Consider the following 26858-nt stretch of genomic DNA (forward strand, 5'->3'; position numbering starts at 1 on the left):
TTCTCTACAGTTAACAGGTATGACTTTGACTATACAGATTGTTATTCATGGAAAATGAGCCAGAGTGCCCATTTTACATTCTTGCACTGGTGTGTGTGGGGGGGGGGGGGGGCTTCTCTGTACTTCCTCAAAATGTGAGTGACGTCTGCGCAACTAATCCTGCTCAGCAACTATGGGGTGGCTATTCCACAGCCGTCATCCGGGAAATGCTAACTGCTGACGTGAAACTCATATTACGTGTTGGTACATCTAGTGATCTACACATGGAAACAATAGTTTTTTGCAGAAAAACTAGCAAAAAGTGTCGTGTTTGTGTGAAAAAGCATTTTGGCAAACTGTTTAGGTGTAAAATGAGAAGGTTGAAAGGGGAGAAGTGGGGCGGGATGTTCATGGATCCTTGCATTCTCAATGAGGGCAAAGGTCAAACTGCTCCTTTTCCTGTCGAGTGACTGGTGTGTGTGTATGTGCGTGCGTGCGTGCGTGCGTGCGTCTGTCTGCCTACCTGTCGTCTCTGATCCGGTAGAAGAAACCATAACCGTGGTTCACCATGGGCGCCACTGCCCCCAGAACTGTGGTGTAACCAACCAGACTGCTGGACACCACAAAATTACCACCACCACCACTGCAGAGAGAAACACAAAGTTAGAAGCACCACACACACACAAGATCCCATTTTCACTCATCACTTAAATATAATTGTTTTAAACCGTAAAGATCTGATGTTATGTGTCCTTGTGTGGTTTAAAGATGCCCGTTATGTACTGTACATCCTGGTGTGATCTGACGACAAAGTTATCTCAAAATGTCAAATGTTCCTGTACCTTTTAGCATAGAGTGGATCCATGAAGAGATCAGGAATAGGAAGTCCCTCCTCCTTGGCGATCAGATACAGGCCCAGGAGATGTCTGTCAAAACCTGCCGACAATAATCACACAAGTTGAATCAACAGGCTCGTCTGAGATGAGTCGGATCTGTGTAGTTTTGACCACCCCCTTGCCGAGCACACTGCACGACTGTCAAGAGATTTATAAAGGCAACTAGACTAGTCATGAATGATGGGAAACCACTTGCTATTGTTTGAGCTAATAGTTTATTGGATCAGAAAAGGTTTATGTCGGGGGGCGTGGCTAGGCGAGCAATGGAGTAGCACGCTGTTTGTTCTCGCTCCCGTCGAGCCTCTACTTTTCTTTATTTTATCTTAATTTAATAAGCTTACGGATTTACTTTTTTTATTTATTTATTTAGTGAATCTTACTCAGGGTACATTTGTTCAAACCGATGGTAATTTTTTACACGGACAGATGGCATCAAACCTACGCAAATACGGATTTGTCCCAACTACAAGTAGGCCTGAAAAAGCCTCGACTTCCATTTCTGGGCCACCACCGTCCACACCGTCAAAGATGTCCGGCGTGGATACCACAGCCTTGAAGGCGGACATTCTCCTTGCGCTGAAATCGGAACTCGCAGAGATAATAGTCGGAATTGAAAGGTGCACTTTCCAAAGAGTTCGACCTTATCAGAAATGATTTGAAAGTGATGGGGGAGGAAATGCGAAGATGTGTGGCGACACTGGGTGTGGACATGAACAAAATGGAGGCTGCGGTTAAAGACGTGGAGGGTGGTCTCTCGATGTGGTCGGACGAGGTGGTAACGCTACAAACCACAGTCGAAGACTTAAAGACGGAGTGTGGCCGGTCTCAGGGGAAAGTGTGATGACATGGAAGGAAGAATGAGGAGGTGTAATGTAAGGATACTCGGAGTGGCTGAGACGGATGGCTCGAGTTCCACCGCGGCGGTCTCAAAACTACTGAAAGACGTGCTACAAATGGATGATGATGTGCTGGTGGACCGTTCGCACAGAACACTGGGGCCAAAGAGGACAGACGGGAAGCCCCATGCTATCGTGGCTAAACTCCATTACTACCAGGACTGTGTTGAGGTGTTGAGCCGGGCGCGCGCTCAGGCTCCATTACAGGTCAACGGAATGTCTATTGCAATCTTCCCCGACTATGCCACGGGTGTCGCGAAGGCCAGGGCTGCGTTTACAGAGGTGAGGAAGCTACTACGCGGTCGTGAGGGCACCCGGTACGGCATTCTTTTTCCAGCCCGACTTCGCATCACGCACAGGGGAAAAGATAAAGAGTTCATCGATGCAGATGAAGCAATGAGCTACGTCAGAAAGAACATTGTACACGCAGCAGCGGGTGAGACCACATAGAAAGAGAGATGTATCGGTGTGTACGTGCTGCTTATGATATGCAGGTGATGTGAACAATGTATCATATTAACTTCAACAGGACAATATATGTATAGAGGCTACTGTAATGTCTACTGTGTGATCATCTATGTGTAGCATCATCTGCCTAGCATTGAGAGGACGCCACTGGACACCATTTATCAAGCTGAGTGACTCACCAATCTCCAGCAAATTCATTGCCCTCTACTTATGATGTACAGGTGATGTGAACAGTGTATAATTTTGGCCCCAATAGGACAATGTGTGTATACACATAGATAGTAGTAAAGACTCACGCACATCCCAAGTATAGTCACGGGTGCTCGACTCAAATAGATATGTAAGGTAGTGGAAAAAAAGTCAGCACACCGTCTGCCGTGTTCCCAAGTTTAATTTACTTTAACACAACTTTTCGGCCTGTGGCCTTTGTCAAGTGGCACTTGACAAAGGCCACAGGCCGAAACGTTGTGTTAAAGTAAATTAAACTTGGGAACACGGCAGACGGTGTGCTCACTTTTTTTACACTACCTTGTATACACATACAGACATAAATATGTACACACATGCTCACACCTATGATGACGCATGTGCTCGCACACCTAATGGATGCACTATCTAGAGATTCTAGGCGAACCACACACACGTGGGCGCATACTACGCGCATGCACAGACACACATGTAGACACACATACACGTTTGCACTAGGGCTGCAACTAACGATTATTTTGGTAATCGACTAATCTGTCGATTATTTTTTCGATTAGTCGACTAATCTAACGATTATTTTTGTCATTCGATTAGTCGACTAATCTAACGATTATTTTTGTCACACCCTCAATCTCTGCTTCCTGTGGGCATGGCTCCTTCTCCAATGCATGTTTTACCTCACATGCTCAAGTCTGCACACCTGTGAATGTCACCCTGTTGTCCAGTCCCTCTGCCTTAAGTTAACTTAACATAACATGATGATCCCATAGCAAATTAAAATAATGACTCATGAAACATTTGAATTTGGATCTTAAGCAACTTTAAATCCAAATGTATTTGAACAATACAACAATCACTCATAACAAGATAAATAAATTAAATAATACAAATTAAAGTGGAAGTGTTTAAATAACTAAAAAAATATATAGCAGACTTCTTAGCTTAACATCCCAGGGAACTAATGGGATAACTGGGGATGTTGTTTGCTCCTGACAAGAGTCTCAAAGTCTGGGGTGATGGTAGACAAAGCAACTCTGAGGTCATGCTCAATGTCCAATCTGTTCCTCTGCTTTGTCTTCAGCTGGACCAGAGCTGAGAAGCCACTTTCACAAAGATGGGTAGTGCAAAAAAAAAAAAAAAAAAAATATATATATATATATATATAATACATATAAAAAAATATATATATATATATATGACTAATCGACGCAAAAATTCTGCGTCGGCGAGTTTTTATGATCGACGTCGTCGATTATGTCGACTAATCGTTGCAGCCCTAGTTTGCACATTGTACAGATGCGGGGGCATGGACCCACACACTCACGCCTACACACCTATACGTTTACACCTTGGCTGTGTCCGATACATCCATAAACACACACACATAGGTTCACGTGCACGCAACTGCACAAACACTGAAGGGCATATGCCCAGGTACACACCCATTTGTAGACGCATGGACACACGCACACTCCCACACATCTTCCAATTTATTCTATATCACCCAATCAGGCACCCTTTTTTTTGTGTTTAACGGGGCATGTTGGTTGCCCTTGCTCGGGAGTAAGATGTTCTGCCTTATTTCAGGGCCTGCTGGATGTGAGGTTGTTAATGTTAACCTATTATTGTTATGCTTACCGTTTACCGTTGCCACCTATATTACCTTACCTTACAGATGTATCACTCCAACTTCCACACAAGGGCCAGGGGAGCAGCCATTTTGATAGATAAAAACACGCCATTTACTATGTCAAGTGTAGAGGCCGACCCTGCAGGGCGCTATATTATAGTGGTGGGGAAACTGCATTCATTTCCGGTCATTCTGGCTAATATCTACGCAACTGGGACAACCCTTCGTTCTTCACCAGCCTTTTTTCTCGCCTACCGGATATGACCTCGCACCATCTCATCCTTGGCGGCAACATGAATTGTGCACTCTCCCCGGTGCTGGACCGAAGCTCGCCCAGAAAGGCCCCCCAGTCCAGCTCGGCCCGCGCAATCCGGCGCTTTCTTAAATCATATGGGGTAGCTGACGTGTGGCGGTTTCGTAATCCTACATCCAGAGGATACTAGTTTTTTTCCCCGGTCCATAATACCTTCTCGCGCATAGACAGCTTTCTCCTGGATAAGAGACTCCTTCCCCTTGTAACCAAATGCGAATACGGAGCGATAGTTATCTCAGACCATGGGCCCTTAGTTATGAAAATGAGTATCCCGAATACACGGCTCGGCCACCGCCAGTGGAGACTCAACCCGTTGCTCCTGTCGGAGGAAGCCTTCACAAGCTTCATCACCTCGGAAATTACATTATTTCTCGACATTAATAATACTCCGGGAATGTCTTCTTTAACCATTTGGGAATCACTGAAGGTGTACTTAAGGGGACAGGTGATTTCATATTGCGCCAACCAAAAGAAGATAAACACGGCACGCCTTAAGCAACTGACGGACGAGATTTTGGAGCTAGATAGACTACATAGCCACTCGCCATCAACCGACACGTTGAAAAAAACGTATATCGCTGCGAACTGAGTTTGACCTCCTGTCAACGCGACAGGCTGAGTACCTCATTACTAAAACGCGACAGGGGTACTATGAACATGGGGAGAAGGCCGGACGGATACTTGCCCATCAGCTGCGACAAAGAACTGCCAACCAGTCCATCCCCACTATCAACGACGAGCGAGGCTCAAAAGCCACTGACAACCTTAAAATGAATGAAAGCTTTAAAACTTTCTACCAATCGTTATACACCTCGGACTCGCAAGTGGGGCCCTCCACGCTAGATGATTTCTATAGGACCCTCCGCGTCCTGACAGTCGACTCAGAGAGGACCGCAGATCTGGAGGAGGAACTGACGGTTGCGGAGATTACGTCATCGATTAGATAGATAATTTTTTTTATTATTATTATTATTATTATTATTATTTTTACTTCGCTTTGAAATATTATAGTGAAATATTTTGCACTGTTGTCGCATATCTCTTGTTGAAATCCTCCCACAGGTTCTTTTTTGTAAGTAGACTGTTCTGCACACCCCTATATGACAGCAATCAGCTGTTCCTATGGTGCTCCGCTGTAGCCGGCCTCCCGCCGGCCTCCCGCAGCACTCGCGCCAGGTAACACACAGTGCTGAGGTTGCATTCTGTGCAGTGTCATGATGGCAACCCCCGGTAAGAAATCAAAGCAAATTCGGACATTCCAGCCCTCGTGGACAGACGATTACGGGTTTGTGGACCTTCAGAAGGACCGTGCTATGTGTTCTTTCTGTTTGGAAAATGTAGTTTGCCAAACGTCATCTGTGAAACGCCATTTCGAGACTAAGCATAAAACAAGTTTCAAGGATCAGGCGGATAAGGCAGAATCCATTAAACGTGCCGTCGCCAGGTATGGGAAGCAAGCCAGCACCCTCAAAGTGTTCATGCGCGCTCAAAACCACGCAACTGAAGCAAGCTTTCGCATTGCTCATTGCATTGCAAAACGTGGAAAGCCATTCACGGATGGCGAGTATATTAAGGAGGCTTTTATCTGTACCTCAGATGTTTTGTTTGAAGGCTTGCCAAATAAAGAGAAAATAAAAGCAAGGATAAAAGATATCCCAGTGTCAGCTCGAAGTGTCGAGCGACGCATCAATGAAATGTCAGAAAACATCCGAGAACAGCAAACAGCTGGATTAAAAGATGCGCCAGTGTTTAGCGTTGCACTTAACGAAAGCGTGGACGTGAACGACATACCACGTTTGGCAGTCATGGTCAGATACTGTGACTCAACTGTGAGAGAGGAGCTCTTCTGTTTAAAGCCAATGACTGGCACAACAAAGGGCGAGGACATAGCCAAGGTTTTTATGGAACACTTTGTGGAGAGAGGGATTGACATCAAGAAGATGTTTGCAGTGACTACAGACGGAGCACCTGCCATGGTCGGGAAACAGAAGGGAGCGGTGAAATTAATTGAGGAAGAAGTCGGTCACACCATCATGAAACTCCACTGCATAATCCACCAAGAAAACCTCTGTGCAAAGATGTCAAAGTCGGATCTGAATGAGGTTATGGCTACAGTGGCAAAGATAGTTAACTTCATTGTTAAGCGATCTTCTCTGACACACCGACAGTTCCAGGCCCTGCTCGAGGAAACGGAATGTGCATATCAAGATCTCCCGCTGTACTGTAAGGTGCAGTACAGTACAGTGCAGTACAGTAAGGTGGCTCAGCTGTGGGAAAGTTTTGGAGAGGTTTGTCGGCTGCTTTGGTGCCATCAAGACCTTCCTGGCTGAAAAGGGCCAAGACTACCCAGAGCTCGAGGACGAGAAGTGGGTTGTGAAACTCATGTTCCTCACTGATATCACAGGACACTTTACCGAGCTCAACCTACGACTGCAAGGCGCAGGGCAGACTGTGCTGGACATGTTTGACACGTGGGCGGCTTTTGTCGGCAAGCTAGCGGTCTTTTCCAATGATGTTGCTACTTCCACGTTCCGCTACTTCAGACACGTAAAGGAACTGAGTCTGTCCTCGCAGCACAGCATCAGCACCGCTGAAATATGCACGTACATGAGCGAGCTCAAGTCGGAGTTCCTAATACGATTTGGGGACTTTCAGAAGTATGGACCCATGTTCTCCTTCTTGATCAAGCCAGACAGCTTTGATGGACACAAATTGGATGTATCTCTGATAGACTGGTTGGATACACAGGACATAGAAATGCAGATGATCGAGCTGAAGAGTTCAACACTGTGGGTGGCCAAGTTTGCACAGCTACGCAAAGAGCTAGAAACCACGGCAGTGAAAGACCACGGAGCCTGCATCTTCTCCTGCTGGGCATCTGTACCGGAGAAGGTCAGCTGTATACGGAACGTTGCAATGGCTTTGCTGACGGTCTTCGGGGTCAACATACCTCTGTGAGCAGATCTTTTCGTAGGTAATTTGTTCTCTAGTTCCAGGACCTTGAACACCGGGGCCCCCCAGGGCTGTGTTCTCTCTCCTCTGCTCTACTGTCTATACACTAATGACTGTGCCTCCCACTCTGATTCTGTCAGATTTTTTAAATATGCGGATGACACAACAGTAGTGGGACTAATTAAGAACGGGGATGAATCGGCCTATAGAGCTGAAGTCGATAGCTTTGCTGTATGGTGCAAGGAGAACAACCTGCTTTTGAACATCTCTAAGACAAAGGAAATTATAGTTGACTTCCGGCGCGGGGAGGCAGTCCACCCTCCTCTGTACATAAACGGCCAGCAGGTGGAGAGGGTGGACAGTTTCAAATTCCTCTGCATCACCATACGTGATAATTTAAAATGGGAAGTTAACACCAGCCTCATAATTAGCAAAGCCCACCAGAGGCTCCACTCCCTGCGCCAGCTTAAAAAGTTTGGTGTGTCCAGGGAGGCGATGCTCAGTTTTTATAGAGCCACTGGAGAGAGTGTCCTTACCTTCTCAATGACTGTGTGGTTCGGAAACACCACCGTCCATGATAGGGGACATTTAGAACGAACTGTACGCACAGCGTCAAAAATCATCGGCTGTGAGCTCCCCTCTGTGGCCTCCATTTATGCCACACAAATCCGGCGGAAAGGGGAAAAGGTGATCAGGGACCCTTCTCACCCTGCTTACTTTAACCCCCTTCCCTCTGGCAGAAGACTCCAAAGTCTCAGGTGCAGGACATCCCGTTTTAAAAACAGTACATATCCCGAGGCTGTCCGTCACCTGAACTCAAGTACAAATGTACAGGCACTTTGCACAACAAGGGCTAGCACCAGCCAACATCCACTTTAAGGCAATATGCACTTTAAAACTGGAACACTGAGCAATTTATTTTAGGTACTGTAGCATTTTTTCTTTTTAATTGTTTGTGTAAAACTCTTTATTGTGGGGATTGTACTCTTGTGTTTTTATATTGTATTCTTGTGTTTTTATTAGTGCTGTCAAACGATTAAAATATTTAACTCGATTAATCGCATGATTGTCCATAGTTAACTCGCGATTAATCGCAAATTAATCGCTTTTTTTTTTTTTTTTTTTTTACCTTAAACAGATATTTTTCAAGTTCCAAGTTTTAATACTCTTATCAACATGCGAGTCAACAAATGCTTGCTTTATGCAGCCATTTAACACAAAAGGATGACCCTCATGCATTGCAAATTTGCATCAAATTCAAAACAGAGTGATGCACAAAATAACTTAAAAGAAAATAATAATTTAAAACAATGAATAAAGTGTGCATGAAATAATAGGGGAAAGAAAACGTTAGGAACTTGTTACATTCACACACACAAGGGCTGATTAATCACACACCCCCCTCTCTCCCTCACACACACACTCTCCCAGCTACTTTTTCTCTTTTGCCCCTTCCTCATCTCTCTCACCCCCCTCTCTCTCTATATCTCACACACACACACACACACACACACACACACACTTCAGAAACAAACATAGTATCAATGAGAGCATCAATAATACACCTGAGTGAAGTCTAGTAAAAAAAAAAAAAAAAAAAAATTTTAGTTAATCTTGAGTTAAAAAAATTAGTGGCATTAATAGAATCGAGAGTTAACGCGATATTAACGCGATATATTTGACAGCCTTAGTTTTTATATTGTACTCTTGTGTTTTTATTAAGGCTGTCAAATATATCGCGTTAATATCGCGTTAACTCTCGATTCTATTAATGCCACTAAATTTTTACTAGACTTCACTCAGGTGTATTATTGATGCTCTCATTGATACTATGTTTGTTTCTGAAGTGTGTGTGTGTGTGTGTGTGTGTGTGTGTGTGTGTGTGTGTGTGTGTGTGTGTGTGTGTGTGTGTGTGTGTGAGATATAGAGAGAGAGGGGGGTGAGAGAGATGAGGAAGGGGCAAAAGAGAAAAAGAGCTGGGAGAGTGTGTGTGTGAGGGAGAGAGGGGGGTGTGTGATTAATCAGCCCTTGTGTGTGTGAATGTAACAAGTTCCTAACGTTTTCTTTCCCCCATTATTTCATGCACACTTTATTCATTGTTTTAAATTATTATTTTCTTTTAAGTTATTTTGTGCATCACTCTGTTTTGAATTTGATGCAAATTTGCAATGCATGAGGGTCATCCTTTTGTGTTAAATGGCTGCATAAAGCAAGCATTTGTTGACTCGCATGTTGATAAGAGTATTAAAACTTGGAACTTGAAAAATATCTGTTTAAGGTAAAAAAAAAAAAAAAAAATGCGATTAATTTGCGATTAATCGCGAGTTAACTATGGACAATCATGCGATTAATCGAGTTAAATATTTTAATCGTTTGACAGCACTAGTTTTTATATTCTTGTGTTTTTAATGTATGTTTTTAACATTGTCTGTACTGTACGTGGCACCAAGACAAATCCCAATCAACAGTGTTGAAATGGCAATAAAGTTTCTATCTATCTATCTTTCTTTCTATGAAGTACGTGCTCAACCCCTCCCGGAGTCGATTGACAACCGACCACTCCGAAGCATGTGTCCAGCTTAAAGTGACTAATTACACCCCCCAAATAACGGAGCTCAGCCAGGCAAAACAGGGCCAGGGATCTCACTGACGCGGCAGGTAGGCTGCTGTTTATTTTCCTATACTAGATCCTATCGGTTTGCATGTTAACTTGAACATGCATATGCAGGGCTCTACGCATAATAGAGCATACGCACAATCGCGCATATATTATTATTATTATGCATGCGTATGTGTAGGGCTAGGGGAACTGTCCACTGTGTGTGGTGCTGAACCTTGCGTTCTCTCTCTCTGGTCTCTGTCCATGTCTATACGTCTCAGCCTCGTGTCCTAATCTGGTTAGTCTTCTGAAGAACTCACAGTTTACCGTCTTAAGTCTTGCGATGTCTCTCTCTCTCTCTCTCTCTCTCTCTCTCTCTCTCTCTCTGGTGGAGAGATTGGAGGAGGAGGGCTAGGGGAGCTGTCCACTGTGTGTGGTGCTGAACCTTGCGTCATCTCTCTCTCTCTCTCTCTCTCTCTCTCTCTCTCTCTCTCTCTCTCTCTCTCTCTCTCTCTCTCTCTATAGCTGAGAGAGAGAGAGAGAGAGAGAGAGATCTGGTGGAGAGATTGGAGGAGGAGGAGGAGGAGGGTGTGCTTTGTGTGCACTGTGTGTGCCATCATGTTAGCCTCAGTTAAACCTTGCGACGCCTCGTTAGATGAAGCTGTGTTCTGAGGTGTCCTGTGTGCTGATCTGTGTTCTGATCTGTGTGCTGATCTGTGTTCTGATCTGTGTGCTGTGTCATGTGACACTACACATATTTAATTGAGACCCTTTATTTGTTTATTTCAATTTAGCTGGAAATACATTGCTACATCATTCAGTAACATTTGCAGAGCCTTATAACAAAAACATTATTAAGGTCACCATTGTGACATTTTATTATTTATTTTTCTATTATTTCATTGAACATTGCACATGTTAAAAGCAATTTTTTTTTACTCAAAATGTGAGTATTACCAAGTCAACTTGTGTTCTTAAAACAATGACAATAAACATAGTTTTATTAGGTTGAAATAATGTGGTTGTGTACTTATTTTTCTGTTAACTTATTATGGATTGAAAACTGATTCTCCTGGTGTTCTCCATTAGGCCTGTAGGTGGAGCTATGACAGCACACGTACAGTAAACACACCGATGTGTGATGTGTCCACAAATGAATGGGCAAAAGTGAGTGAAATGGTCGCACTGTATGCAGCCGTTTGTCTGCATTGCATTCACCCCCCCCCCCAACTCAGATTTAGGGTTGATACAACCATCATAATAATAGTTAATAATAACAATAACAATAATGATGTAATAATGTAAAAATTATCATTAAAAAGACCTGATTATGAGAAAAAAATATTACGATGCATGGAATATTGTTGAGGCACACTAGTTACAACTATATTTCAACCAGGCACTCCATGTCAAAAAGGTTGCTGACCCCTGAGGTATACTATCAGAGGTTGTACCGAAAAATGCCACAATATTTGGGATCCTTTCCTAACTTTCTTTGAGGGTATGGAAGCGGATAATGTGACAGAGGCGATCTGACTGGCCTTCCTGGTCTCTCGGCTTGTTATTGTTTATTTTTTCTATTATGTTCTTACTTATCTTCTTCTCTGTCTGCAGAATGCAAGAGATATGTGACTGCTGTCGGGTGATTTAAAAGCTAAAAGGAAAAACAATGATTAATAAACGATCTAAGATACTGTAGAATGATTTCGTCTGGTATAGGGGTGGGGGGAGGGAGGGAGGGAGGGCTTTATTTAATTTTTATTTTCTTTTGGCCCATGTGGGACCGCCTGTAAAAAAACAATCTTCAAATAAAAAAACCTTGCTCAAAGAAAAGAAAATGTTTATGTCGCCACACACAAGGACACAACCGTTAATTGAACAAAATGTGAACAGGGTTTCCGTTATCCAGTAATTTTTTTTTTTTTTTTTTTTTTTTTTTTTTTTTTTTTATAAATGGGAAAATCCAACATATTTAAATCACTCGGGTCATAATGTCTGGTGAAAATAATTCCTGAGTGTGTCAAACTGGCCAAGTGGCACCGATATCTGGTCTGGCCCATGGACTAAAGGTAGCCTGTTTGATCCCCTCTAGTGTGCCAGCAGAGAGCGTGTTTTCTCTCTCTCTCTGGGCGGGATCCACAAAGAATGGATTGCACGGTGCTAATTGGACCCTTACTTACAATTCATTATGAATTGAAAATGGGGGACCCTGATGTAAACAAGACGCATCCCCTTAACAATTGTGTGTATTGAGCCGTACTGTATTGTACCCATTCTGCAATCTGTTCATAAAATTTTCAATCAATCAATCACCGCACAGTAGGGCGACCCCTATTAGTCGAATAGTCAACTAATCGATCGAAAGGAGCCGTAGTCGACTGCCAACCTCTTAGTCGAGCAAAGAAAATGGAATACTTTTTTTGTATCATTCTTTCCAAAAGAAAAGAGGCCTAGAAGCATGGCTAACGCTAATGGCACGCATACCAGAGGCTAACTGCCTAAGAAAACAGGCACAGAGGCACTGAAAGAGGATTTCACCCATCTAATGAACACACTAGACTAGACAAATATCAAGATGTATCCATCAGTGGACCAATTACATGCTTTTGCAGAGGACAAGAAGCCTTCAGTCGACTCCTTCAGACATTAAGCACCCCCACAGCCCAAATGGAATAATAAAAAAATATATATATAATTTTTCAATAATTTTTTTTTACTAATAGTCGACTATCGGCTAATTTCGGCCAATCAAAGTCGACTATCCAAATCCTTAGTCGGGGACAGCCCTACCGTGCAGGTATACAGTATAGTAGGTAGACAGGGTACAGTTATTTTTGTGCGGACCAGAGTTTGATTGGACTAAACAAGGCAGATGTGAAAGCACCCAAAACCTCTCGATTTGAACCCCCAAAACATCCTTTTTTTCTTCTCTACTTGGGGTGGCCACTCCTCTGGGTGAAGAGACCCCCTCTGCCTATTCAAGAGGAACCACGCTGGTGCAAAAACACTTCAAACTTCCACAAACCTACAATATATACAACAGACAAACCTTTTCCATTCTGGGCTTCAGCCATCAGCTTGTTGTGCCTGTTGACGGCCAGCAGCAGAGCCTTCCTCTTGGCGTCAACCTGGAACAAGAATAATGTTGAAATACACAAGGCAACTCTATCTATACGTAGCTGTACTCCTTTCCATTCTGTGATTTAGCCATAGAGATGAAAAGGTGCTGTGAGTACTATTCTTATTGTTAAAATAAGTGTTAAATAGCTCTACATTCACAGGTATCCCACTCCCACTTCATCTAATTAGGAGAGAGAACTCCACAAAGTTGGACGTGGGTAGCAGGAACCGCCAACGGTTCATTAAAATATATTTCTGACAACCTTTTAGGTGAGAAATAGGATATGCAATTGCTGGATCTTAATTCATATTTGATTTGCAATGCCTAGTTTGACAGGAAGTTAGCCAAAATGCCAATATCACTTGCAGCACCTTTAAGGTTTATGTTGTGTTAGAGTCTCACCGTGACGGTGGGGTTGAGCATGGTCTGACAGAAGGTCACTGCCTCCAGGGTGCAGGGTCTCATGGTCTCAGTCCTGCCGTGGTAGAACTTACGGGTCATCGCTGTCTCATAACAGCTAGCTGGCCTGAGGAAGAGGAGAGGAGAGGAGAATTAAACCACTTAAGTTCACTTCACAAAGATATAGGTATGCCCCTAAGTGTGTGTCCTGATGGAAATGTACCTCTGAAATGCGTTGTCATAATACAGTTCATCGAGCTGGTTTCTTTTTAAAGAAACCGAGTCTAAGGACTGAGCATCTATTCAGTGGTCTTATCAAGTTATGTATGAGCGCTGTATGATTGAAGCACCAGCACCTCTTTGAAGGATCTAGGTACATTTTGATGTAGTCTTACTTTCCATGCATTCTGTAGTAAGCCAGCTGCATGGCCAGTTGTATGAAGGTGTCAGGATGGACGTTCCTCTGTTTGATGGCTGCTTTACCAAAGGAAGTGAAAGCGTAACACACCAACTGAAGGTTCTGTGTCTGCAAAGAGAACAGAGGGAGAGAGAGGACAGTCAACTAATTGTTTCAATCAAACCAATTAAGATTAAACATTTCATTTCATACAGAGTTGAATATTTCATAGTTTGTGCTTTACAAACATCAAATAAAAAGTATATATGGAGCTGGAGTGTTGCCACACTTCCTTCTTCCAACACATCAAATGTGAAATATAGATACCATAAAAATATCAAATAAAACTAACTCTTGCTGTCTCAAGGAGACCGTATATTACCCGCAGACAAAATGACACATTTATGGAGAAAATGAAGTGCTGCATTGACTTAGGTCGCTGCAGACTAGTGTGTACCGACGTACCGTGTCACTTTGTAGTGTACAGTAGTGTACTGTACTGTAGTATAGTACAGTATAGTATATTATAGTGTCACTTTGTAGAGTACAATAGTGTAGTGTAGTGTAGTATAGTACAGTATAGTATATTATAGTGTCACTTTGTAGAGTACAATAGTGTAGCGTAGTATAGTACAGTATAGTATATTATAGTGTCACTTTGTCAAGTAGTGTCTCGTGCTTGCTCACTGTCTCCAGGTACTGTCGCTTGGCATGACTGATGTCTCTTCTGACTCTGTCGTCCACAGTAAACACCAGCTCCTCAGGAAGAGCCATGGGTCTGACTGTGTCTGGGCCCTACAGACAAACGCACGACCACACCATCTTTTTAGAAAACATTAAACCAAACTAAAACTGGGCTAAAGGGGAGACGTCTCATTTGTGGACAAGTCATCAAATCAATAGTTAATGTTTACCTTCCATTTGCCCTCTGTAGCTTTGAGCTGCTGGTCCACATAGTAACACTGAGAGACCAACACCATGGCATCATAAGGTGCATGCTGCAACACACAGAACACGCATGTAACACTAGTCTGTAGTGTGGTAGTGAAAGGGTTAACCTTCTGTAGTGTGGCAGTGAAAGGGTTAACCTTCTGTATTGTCGCAGTGAAAGGGTTAACCCTTTGGTAGTGTGAATGAATGAATGAATGAATGAATGAATGAATGAATGAAAACTTTATTTAACAGATTGCAGAATGGGTACAATACAGTACGGCTCAATACACACAATTGTTAAGGGGATGCAGACCAGAGAAAGACGTTTGTCTTGTTTACATCAGGGTCCCCCATTTTCAATTCATAGTGGTGTGGTAGTGAAAGGGTTAAAAAGCACTTAAACTGAAAAACAATGGTGATTTATTTTGCACATATGTATAGTGATTAGTGTACAGTACACTATATATATTTACACACATTCATTTAGTTAGACGGTTGCAATTCTGAGAGTTAATGAGTTTGAGTATGTCCTCCAGTGATGTCATCGGAGGACAGTGAATCCTTGTGTCGTGTTAATTAGAGCTCAATGAGATGATGGAGATGAAAAATTATCAATCACTATTGCAATCCCTATCATAACTTTTTCACCGGCATCATTTCATTGAGCTGTAATTAACACAATACAAGGATTCAGTGTCCTATAATGACATCACTGGAAGATATACTCAAACTCATTCATTCGCAATAAATGTCAACCTAAATGAATGTGTGCAAAACTGTTCACAGCTTTGGAATATGTGTAAAATGATGTGCAATCGTTTTTCGGTGAAGTGTGGGTGTCCCTTTAGAGATGCTGTTCAAAACAATTGAATGAATCAAGAGGAATTACAAAATTAAGCTCAAACATGTGAAAGGCTTGTCATTATTAAAGAACACGGCTTTGCTATTACAGCCCTTTATAGACCTGGTTTGTAGGTTGGACACACACACAATTGAGTTGAAGCTCTTAATTTGTACCTTGGTCACAACATATTTTTAGAAGATGGAAAGTAGTTAGCAAGATAAAATGTCAGTGATAACAAATGTCTTCTGGAGATGTCACTTCCCTGAATACCTGCTGTGTCTTTCACTTTCTCCATCCTTCCATACACACACACACACACACACACACACACACACAGACGCACACAAACTCACATCACAGTTGGATCCGAAGGTGCCGTCTGCAAAAGAGATGGAGTTATAGGACTTGTCTCCCCAGCGGATGGTTGGGTCGCCTATAAGGGTTTCCTGTGTCACCTAAGGTTGAGAGGTCAGAGGTCACGCAGTCAGACATGCAACTATTTTCATTAAAAAAGATGATTAGATCACCGATATATATAAAATTCTACGACGTAGCTCGTACCGGTGTGTAGTTCTCCGGGGTGGCGTAGGGTTTGGAATCATCAAGAGACAGCACGAACAGACTGCTCTGGATGGTCTCCAAGATAGTCTCATTGGCCGGATCAATACTAATCAGATACTCCCTGGCCTGCACAAGAGATAGGACAAGAAAGAGAGTGATGATGGTATATTGGGTTTCAACCATTATGACCTAGATATGGGCAATATGAACAACGTTCATATCACAATAATTATCTGGAATTTCACTGGAATTGTGTTGCTAGGGAACAAGTGTATTTTCTGTCAACTACTGTATTAGCAAACATTGCAAGAGGAAAGAATTTTAATTGTTGTTGTCAATTTGAAACAGTCTAAATATAATCTCGATATCTGTTCATGCATGCAAAATCAACAAGATAGATAATCCATTTGCTGTTCCTCGTATTTAATTGCATGATGAAGAAAAGTGTGATATCAAACAAACACTGTTATTTTTAAATAATATCCCCTCGAATATTGAAGATCTCATTTGGAGGACGTTTTTAGTTAACGTGTGGTTGTTATCATTCATTTAGACTGAATGAATGAAGACTGGCAGAAGACAAGATCACAATATGATAGTTTCATCACGATATGATCCCGATACGATACAATAAATCATCATATTGAACGGTCGCCCAACCTTATCAACCCAGTCAAATGAGATCGAGTGATGCAATCCATATGTCTATATTATCTATACCAGGGGTCTCAAACTCGCGGCCCGAGGGATGATATTTTGCGGCCCCCTACTTGACATCAAAGTGTAGTGTTAATGTGGCCTGCGCGCTACTGTTTGCCGAGACGTTGCGCGAGAGTTGGAAGTTTTATTTATTTTATCACTTGTAGGCTACCATAGCGCAGGCTCATGACAGCAACGTTATGTTAGTGACTTGGTTGAAACGTGATTCCGGAGTGATATCAAGTAAAGAGGAAGGCATCCTCGCTATCTCCTCTGACTGTGAGCAGTGCTCTGCATAAGCGGCTGGCTGCACTGCCAATGTCTGTGTCTGTGTACGGGTCTGGTCCAATCACATTCAGCATCCTGTCAGCGTTCTCCCCCCCCTCACCCACAGTCTGCTAATCAGATGCAGAGTAGGGGAGTAGGGCGGGTCTTCACGGAATGCAAGTAGTCTCTCTCTTTCAGTCCGAGTCAGTTGACAGTGCATCTACAGTAAACTCGCTCCAAGTTTTATCTCCGTGAGATAAATGTAGCTACTAGCCTAGTTTCTAGCCATTTTCAAAGATGGTCAGTAAAAGAAAAGTCGACTGCAATTCAAAGGTGAATGGACTGAAAAATATGCATTCATCCTGAGTCCCAGCACCAAACCAATGTGACTATATGCCAAGAAACGGTAGCTCTTGTGAAGGGTGGCAATTTGAAAATAATGTATGACTGAGTGATGGAGACCATGTTTGAAGGCAAACAAAAGCAAAGCCCCCTCAGATCGCACAGCCACCAGAATAACTGAAATACTGGCTGGTGATTTGATTAAACAGCTTTGTGATAGAATAAAAAAAAATGCACAGTGCATTTCCATAGCTGTGGATGAGTCCACTGACACCACTGAGAAGCCTATGTTCTGAAGAACCATTCATGTTCTGAAGAACTGTTCATGTTCTGAAATGTTATTGCTAAGGAAAGATTGGATCAGTTGTACTTTTTTTTGAATGCTTGAAACCCTTTTTTTGTGGAATATTTGATGCGGCCCAGCCTCACCCAGACTCTACCTCCAGCGGCCCCCAGGTAAATTGAGTTTGAGACCCCTGATCTATACAGACCTAGGGTGCTTTATTTTTTTTCTTAGCCGCATTTTGCGGAGACGCTCTCTGATTGGCCACTTCATGTGACATGTGCGCCCAATCGTGTGACGCCTGTTTCTACACTGGTTAAGCTTAGGCACTCTTTCGAAGTTGGTTAAGGTTAGAGTTTGTCTTAGAGCAGGGCGATAGAACACCAGCCCTGATTCCAAACTCTAACCTTAACCAACTTCAAAAGAGTCGCCTAAACTTAACCAGTGATAAACTAGGCGTTAGGTAGTTTGCAGGCTGTTAGACCCGGAAATGGGCAAAGACACAGCTCGTCACGCGATTGGGCCCACATGTCAGTGGCCAATCAGAGAGCGTCAGTCAGTGGCCAATCAGAGAGCGTCTCCGCAAAATGCGGCTACGAAAAAAAATAACGCACCTAGGGTAGACCTTACAATAGGGGTGTAACGGCACACGTATTCGTACCGAATGCGCTGTGTACTAAGGATGGGAAAGTGCTAGTAGAAAATTCGTGTTTCATAATATCGAATTTTTTTTTTTAATCAGCTGACCGACAATAAATCAAAATGACACCATTCACCATCGTAGCCTATAATAACAGCATTGCATTGGCTTTCAACCGGCTTTAATAAACAAACAGAAACAGTAGCATGTGAATCTTTTTGATCAATTAGGCTATGAAAATTAGGCTGCCTCTAAATATAAAAAGGAATTAAATAAGAATGTTTGCTTCAATAAAAAAATAAGTATTAAAAAAATAAATATAAAAAAAAGATTTATATAATTAAAAAAAAAATTACAAAACGAACATTCTATTGTAAAAAAATAAAAATCGATCTTAATAACAGATTTTTCAAATTTTCAAATATTCGGTCCCATCCCTACTGTGTACCGAACGAATGCAACGTTACTTTAACCACTAACGGAACGCATGTGCAGAACTTTTTTTTGTGTGTGGAACTTAATTCAAAACTCCAAGGCTCTTTTTTTTTTTGTGCAGTCAGGCCACATAACTCAGAAGCAGGCCAGGCCAGTGTTACAGGTGGGGAACTAGGTGGGGAACAACCAGGAGATCCCTGTGACAGAGAGTAACGCAGTCTAAACAGTCATGAATCTTTTATTCAACTTCATCCCTGATCATAACAATTTAATTTTTTTTTTGTAATGTCAGATTAAAAATGAAATACTCCCACTTTTCTGAAAAGAGTTGTTGTTAAATCTGACATTACAAAAAAACAAAAAAATCCATCAAAATCAGTGTTGTTGCTAATCATTGATATAATCATCCCCCCCCAGAAAAATCGACCGAACCGTGGTTTTTGTGTGCCGTTACAGACCGCTACATACCAATGACCTTCAAACCTCAGCAGCCTCACCTGAGCCCAGCGGGTCCTCTCCTCCGAGGTGAGAGCAGCGACTCCATCACCATCAGGCTCTCCTTCACAGCACTCTTTCACAAAGCTTAGCTGCCTACACACACACACACACATATATATATATATATATATGAAGGGCTGTACTCTGGAGTAATCAAGGTTTAGATAATATTTCATATATGTGGCCGGGTGGGGGTATTGTGGGTGTGGCTCTGGCATCAGCGTGTATTTCAGCCTGGCCGGATGGCGGCTGGAACGAACACTTCCTGGTAGCGAGCAGGCGACGGGAGCAGCAAACATTCCCCCACGCATGGTTCCTCTGTTACATGACGAGAGAGAGTGTGGCGTGTAGATACTCATGTGACAAAGTGTCCTGGTGAGTAATTTGTTGTATTGCGCCTGGCGATACGAAGGTGTCGCTCGCTTCTTTTGTTTATGGTTACACACATGCACAGACTGTTTGGTATAAATAGTAATACAGACAACCTGTCCTGATTTCCCTCAGGTTGGGGGAATAAACGTACCGTTGCGGTCCGGGTGTGTGCTGTGGGTGGCATTTACACCCACATTCAAAGTGTAAGTCTAGCTCTCTCGTTTGTGTCTATTGCCATGCATTCCATTGTATCGTTATGTGACGATGTGCGAGTGTCTTATGATAAATGTGGTGAAGCTAAATGGTAATTATAAATGTTTGCCTTATAGTGTGCAACAAGCAGCATTCTGAGTATATTCATGAACTGGGGTTGTTATGCTTGGATATTCATTGTTCCATTTCCGTATCATAACAGGTGGTGATCAACAGGTGGTCACTGCTTTGGCCTATCTGATTATAGGGGCTCAGTTGGTTAGGGGTCAGTTGATATGGGATTCAATCTGTCTCTTTTTATTAGATATATTGTGACAACTATATTCGTATTAAAGGCAACTTATTTATACCATTGTGATAACTATATTTGTATTAAAGTCAACTTATTCTTATATTACAATCTTCAATAAAGATAATTATATTAAATATAATTGCTTTGTCTGTCTGTTATATACCCAAAGGCTCATGGTTACATATATAAACATTTAGCATACATGCGTGTTAGATGAATACCTGAGCAGCTCTGGAGGGGTGAGGATCTGTTCATCACAGACGGCGTCAAATGTGAACATTCTTCCACGGCACATGACTACCACATGGGAGGGGCACTGACCCTCGCTCTCTGTGACACAACAACACAGACACATTACACAACCACCACGTGCAAGCAGAGGGAGATGCAGAGCTTGTGTGTGACTGTGTCAAAGAGAGAGAGAGAGAGAGAGAGAGAGAGAGAGAGAGAGAGAGAGAGAGAGAGAGAGAGAGAGAGAGAGAGAGAGAGAGAGAGAGAGAGAGAGAGAGAGAGAGAGAGAGAGAGAGAGAGAGAGAGAGAGAGAGAGAAAGAGAGAAAGAGAGAAAGAGAGAAAGAGAGAGGAGAGGAGAGGAGAGGAGAGGAGAGGAGAGGAGAGGAGAGGAGAGGAGAGGAGAGGGAGAGAGAGAATTATTGTACCTGTCTTAAAGTAGTTGAGGATGGTATCCTTGTTGACTCCGGGCACTTTGCATGTGCAGAACTGCATTCTGAACTGATCCATATCAAACGCCACATTACCAACCTTCTGAGGTGTGAGCCTCTCTCTGACACACAAAGACAAAGAAAACAGTAAGATAACAATAGAAACGGTTGTGTTCATGTCTAAGGGAAGACAGGCAGACTCTGCTCTGGCTATTACATCCTTGATATACTATACTATAGTACACTACTGTACTCTACAGTTATACTATACTAGTCATATGCGCATACTCAGAGTTAATTATAGTTATATTGTTTCCACTGCCTATTTTTATTTTTACTTCTCCACTGTACTATAATTCTATGACCTGTATCATGTCTTCTACTATCACATGTACCGGTACCTCCCCTCCCCCTCGCTGCTATGATGCCTGAATTTCCCCAAGGGGATCAATAAAGGAATTATCTTATCTTATTTTACTATACTATAATGCACTACTGTACTCTACAAAGTTATACTATACTATGTTACAGTGCACTACTGTACTCTACAAAGTTATACTATACTATTGATTGATTGATTGATTGATTGATTGGAAATTGTATTAACAGATTGCAGAATGGGTACAATACAGTACGGCTCAATACACACAATTGTTAAGGGGATGCAGACCAGAGAAAGACTTTCGTCTTGTTTACATCAGGGTGCCCCATTTTCAATTCATCATATACTATACTACAGTGCACTACTGTCCTCTACAAAGTTATATTATATTTGGAAAGAAGAAGAAAGTGGTATGAATTAATTTAGGAGCTGCAATATTGAGTTTTGAAAAGTGATCCGAGAGAATAATATGAATGAAGAAAAATTACCGGTATTGTAAAGTGGCAAATTAAATGTTTGGATTGTAAAGAGTTTGTTGGCTGTATTGCACCTTTCATCCAACACAAGTCAACACTCAAGGCTCCTGTCAATATATCAGAGAAGCACATGGAAAACTGGAAAATTGGGATAACACATTTTGATCATAGTGTCCTTGTGCACCATTGCAGCTCCCCAGACCTGTCTATTATATATATAGTAATGGCTTTAACAGTGTGTGTGTTTGTTCTTCTCACGTGCGGATCAGGTCCCAGTATTGTAGAGTGTGCCACATGGCAACACTGGTCCTCTGCAGCTGGACTCCCTCTGCTGGGGGCCAGCAGTGCTCCAGGTAGGGCGCAGGGCCCCCAAAGTTCACATGCAGCTGAGAGGGGGCACGAACCTCCAGGTAGGCACAGTCCAGCCACCACTCCTCCAGCTGAGGAAGACATAACACAACGTTAAGATATCAGGGTGGAACAATTGACCGTTCTCAGGCCCCACCCTCTTTTCTAGAGCCTCCAATCACAACCGTTGCTTCCAGTTGCGATTGGAGGATCAAGAAAAGAGGGCAGGGTTTGAGATTTGTCTGACGGAAGCAACAGTTGTGATTGGAGGATCAAGAGAAAGGGGCAAGGCTTGAGATAGGTAAATTCAATCAATGACTCCATTCTAATTAATTGGTCGGCAATGGTTCATATACATCATATCATTTTATATTCTGACCATTGATAGATCCGACTTGTTTTTCAATGTGTACATAATGGAAATATCGGTAGATGACAGCATCTACCCTGACGGATCTATAGATCTGAAAATAGAGGCAGCCAGAGTGTGTGTTTCAGAGCAGCAGGCATGGTGTTAGAGATAGTGCTCAAGGTCATCGGCTGAGGTGCTTGAGAAGCCGTTGCTATGGTGATGAGATAGGGTGGGGCATTTTGAACCGTAGTTCGATTTGGGTCAGAAGTGCCGTTGCCATAGTAACAGTCATGAGAGAGAGAGAGAGAGAGAGAGATAGAGAGAGAGAGAGAGAGAGAGAGAGAGAGAGAGAGAGAGAGAGAGAGAGAGAGAGATCGACATCGCAAGACTTAAGACGGTAAACTGTGAGTTCTTCAGAAGACTAACCAGATTAGGACACGAGGCTGAGACGTATAGACATGGACAGAGACCTCAGGCTAGAAGGTAGGGGTAAGGGACGCGCCGTGGCCCCACCCTCCGGTTGCCACGAGCTAGCTTTGGCTAACAGGGAAGGCTTTTTGGATAACAGCTAGGCCGCAACAACCACCGAGCGGGTAACAGGAGAGATCATTAGAATAATGAATTTAGTTTCTTCAAAGACTTTCTTTTTTTTGTATCTACTTTTTCTCCCCATTTAAATTTTTTCTCCCTTCCCCAATTTCATATTGTCCAATTCTACCCTCCCCTGTCTCGAACGTTGTTAGGCCATGCCTCCCACAAGCCGGCTGCAATGTGGACGAAGCGCCCCCGTCGCTTCCTGATTCTACTGCGCAGGCGCACCAACCGACCTGTAAGAGTCGCTGTCCACAACGTCCGATCCCCACCCACCAGCTTTCCACCCCCTAATACTGCCAATTGTATTAGTATGAACGACCAGCCAAGCTGGTAGCAACGGCGAGAGCTAGGCTCGAACCCAGCGTCTCCTGCGTTGGTGGCGAGCGCCTTGCCCACTGCGCCACCTAGCCGCCCAGCTTCAAAGACTTTTTTCAAAGAGTCTATGTTTATGAAAATAAACATCACAATCTAAGGAAAGAGAACACGTTGCCAGTGTCGAATTCTTCTGAGTCGGATTGCATTAACGGTGTTGAAACAGTTGTACAGTCAGTACGGGGAAGGTCGACTTCGGAGTAAGAGATAAGCACAACGTAGAAACTTCACGGAACCACAGGTGACGAAATGATACTGGCTGATTATGACGAAATCTATCACCATGGTTCAATCACATTTGGGCCCCCGACTGGCCATCGGGAGCACCGGGAGTTTTCCCGGTGGCCTGGCCTGTGCTTAAAAAAATAATTTAAATTATATAATATATATATATATTTTTTTGCAGTCAGGCCACATAACTTAGCAGGCCAGGCCAGTGTTTCTAGTTGCGGTGGTGCAATAGCTAGATAACATAGGTGGGGAACAACCAGGAGATCACTGTGACAGAGAGCAACGCAGTCTAAACAGTTATACATATTTTATTCAACTTCAGCCCTGATCATAAACTTTTTTTTCTTTTTTAGATTTTTAGTTTTTTTGTAATGTCAGATTAAAAATGAAATACTCCCACTTTTCTGAAAAGAGTTGTTAAATCTGACATTACAAAAAAACTAAAAATCCATGGAAATCATTGTTGTTGCTAATCATTGACATTATGCATTGCTAGCCTGCAATAATCCCCCCCAGAAAAATCCACTTTGCATTTGATATATTGAAGATATTTACATTTTTGTGTGTTTTTTTGCCATCACAAACACTGGCATTTAAAGCATAAAAATTCCAAAATTCCTGCACCAGAATGCAGGAAATGAAGTCTTTGTAACAGAAAAAAATCCTGGTGGAACCCCCTGCTTAAAAAGTGGCTTGACTGGGGCTATATTTCGCACTATATTTCCCCACCTGAATTATTTCCCGAATAATAATAATGCTTTGTAATAGTGTAATAGAAATGTGAAGGGACTGGTTATGAATATGCAATTAAAATCTTACACCGATGTATTAGTTCACTGCATCATGTTTATCAAATAAAAGCATTACAATTCAGTTTTGCAGAATGATACATCACGACTGATATTGATCACAACACAATTATTCATTTATCGTCACACCCCTACGTTTGTATGATTGGTTGAATCACAATAAAAGGAGACAATTCTATAACGATACCAACCCAGTTTCTCTTGGTCCTAGCTCTCTGCAGGAGTCTCTGGTGCAAGTCCTGACCAGCACCCTCTTTAAACTCCTTCACAAAGCCGAGCGTAGCCTGGTACTCCTCTTTAGACGCAAACGGACACACTGAAGACAAAACACAGAGTAGACAATCAGCACCAACTGAGGAGTACCCTGGTTCTAACAGACAATATGTTCCAGCTCCCAATTAATGGCTGTATTGTCCTGACTGTATTGATTTCATCATGGTACTATATGCTGATGTAACAGTTATTAACCCTTTCACTACGGCACTACAGAAGGTTAACCGTATAATAATCCATCTTGTAGTAAGTTGTAATTTAAATTGTTTATTTTGCCCATTGATGATGCAATTAAGTTGCAATGCGTCTACGTATATCATCACGTATTGTCCCTTTAGAGAATGTTAACTTTCTCACTTCAGTAAAGCTAGCAAACTACTGTACTGTAGTTACGTTACTGGGAAAACAAGCTATTATTCCCTTTCCCTCACTATTCCACACATTTAATTTGACAAATTGTCTTTTTTGTTTTTCTGTCAGGTATGTTTATTATCTTTTATTTGAGTTTTCTAAAGGTTTCTGTAACACACTTCGTCATATTTTGTTAGCAAGTAAAGAAGAGATGTTGGTAGCATGTGTTGCCTACTGTGATATACTGGATGATTTATCTATAGGAAACAATGAGGTCTGTCTATACATTACTGGATTGCTTTATTCCATCTAACACAAGTGGCCCCACAATGCATCAGTACACCTTTCGTATACAGCTGTTCCTATTATGTCTCCAGAAGATGGCACAAGCACTACACAGAACATGCAGTATAGCTCTGCAAGTATATTAACCACATACAAGAATCAAGATACTACACCTACAAGGCCAGGTATAGCTATGTGTACAGCCGCCGTCGTCTCTCTGGGCAACAAAACGAAGGTTATCCTATAACCCTAGTTATGTGAATACTGGTTGAGCATCTCGCTCTAACCTTTATGAGATATACATCTTCCGTGCACATATTGTGCACGTGTTGAAAAACGTTCACATGCACCCGCATTTGCCCGTGGCCACGCCTGCTCCCATGTTTCCTTAAAACACAGGGTGTGGCCACTCTCATACCCTTCCAAGTCTGAATTTCACGCGTGAAAAACATCCAAGGGTCCTCAGGGCGTGAAGAGCGAGACGCTCAACCAGTATTCACATAACTAGGGTTATAGGATAACCTTCGTTATGTTACATCCTGTAGAGCATCTCGCTCTAACCTTTATGAGATAAAAAAAAGGTAGAGCGGACGCGCAGCCACGTCAAATGCACCCCCTGAGGGCCCATATGCCCACCGAACAGGGAGGAGGGGAGTCCTGTCCACCCGCCCCGTCCTAACGAGGCGGGGGGGGGGGGGGGGGGGGCACTCAACTCCGACCAAAATGCGAAAAAGGGACCAGCCACCATAGGACGCACAACGCGAGTGAGACCGCGTGTGAACAGAGCACTCCGCGGTCCACACCCACACACTCCTGCTAGCCCACACGATGGCGGGGTGCAGGAGAACCAAAGTGCAGCAGGGGCAATGCCTGCGCACCACCAATGTGACGGGTGTTGCTCGGACAGCACCACATCACACACTCCTGCTAGCCCACCCAGTGGCGGGGCGCAGGAGAAGTCCCAGTACTCAGGACCGCCTGGGAGACAGAGCCCCCAGTCATGACCATGAGGTAAACCCTGACAAAAGGACCCGGGGAGGACCAGGAGGCCGCAGCACAGATGTCCTCCACCGAGGCCCCCCCCCAGCAGGGCAGCAGAGGCTGCCACTCCATGAGTGGAGTGTGCCCTGACGCCTGCGGGGGGAACCCGTCCGGCCAAAGTGTAGCAGAGGGCAATGCCCTAGCATAACCAATGTGACAGGTGTTGTTTGGACAGCGCCTTACCTGCGTGGGAGCCACCGTAACAGACAAGCAGTTGATCGGTAGCCCTCAGGTCCTGCGTGCGCCTAAGGTATACCGTCAACGCACGGACAGGACACAACAGGTGAAGGCTCGCCTCCAACTCACCTGCGTGAGGGGGAGGATGAAAGCCTGTAGCACAATATCCCTGGAGCGATAAGAGCTCTGGATATTCTTTGGCACAAAGGCCGGATTAGGCCTCAGAGTCGCGCTGCTAACCAGTTGCCGTAGCAGCGGGGCGCAGAGGAGG

General features: G+C 43.2%; 1 protein-coding gene across 2 annotated transcripts in view; it reads right to left on the minus strand.

Annotated features, from left to right (window-relative positions):
• The window catches only part of LOC311246133 (peroxisomal carnitine O-octanoyltransferase-like), a 43177-nt gene that overhangs the window by 6371 nt on the left and 9948 nt on the right, over window positions 1-26858 (minus strand). For both annotated transcript variants that reach the window (XM_084336240.1, XM_084336239.1), the window contains 14 exons: window positions 24652-24776; window positions 22013-22194; window positions 20894-21018; window positions 20458-20566; window positions 19359-19452; window positions 16196-16321; window positions 15988-16089; window positions 14772-14855; window positions 14545-14652; window positions 13856-13986; window positions 13464-13587; window positions 12990-13068; window positions 822-915; window positions 503-622 (listed from right to left, as the gene is read on the minus strand). In XM_084336240.1, the coding sequence (XP_084192366.1) occupies window positions 503-622; window positions 822-915; window positions 12990-13068; window positions 13464-13587; window positions 13856-13986; window positions 14545-14652; window positions 14772-14855; window positions 15988-16089; window positions 16196-16321; window positions 19359-19452; window positions 20458-20566; window positions 20894-21018; window positions 22013-22194; window positions 24652-24776 (1603 nt within the window). The remainder of the gene's footprint in view (window positions 1-502; window positions 623-821; window positions 916-12989; window positions 13069-13463; window positions 13588-13855; window positions 13987-14544; window positions 14653-14771; window positions 14856-15987; window positions 16090-16195; window positions 16322-19358; window positions 19453-20457; window positions 20567-20893; window positions 21019-22012; window positions 22195-24651; window positions 24777-26858) is intronic.

The sequence above is a fragment of the Notolepis coatsorum genome (genome assembly GCF_963971535.1).
Source record: "Notolepis coatsorum genome assembly, chromosome: 19".
Classification (NCBI taxonomy): domain Eukaryota; kingdom Metazoa; phylum Chordata; class Actinopteri; order Aulopiformes; family Paralepididae; genus Notolepis; species Notolepis coatsorum.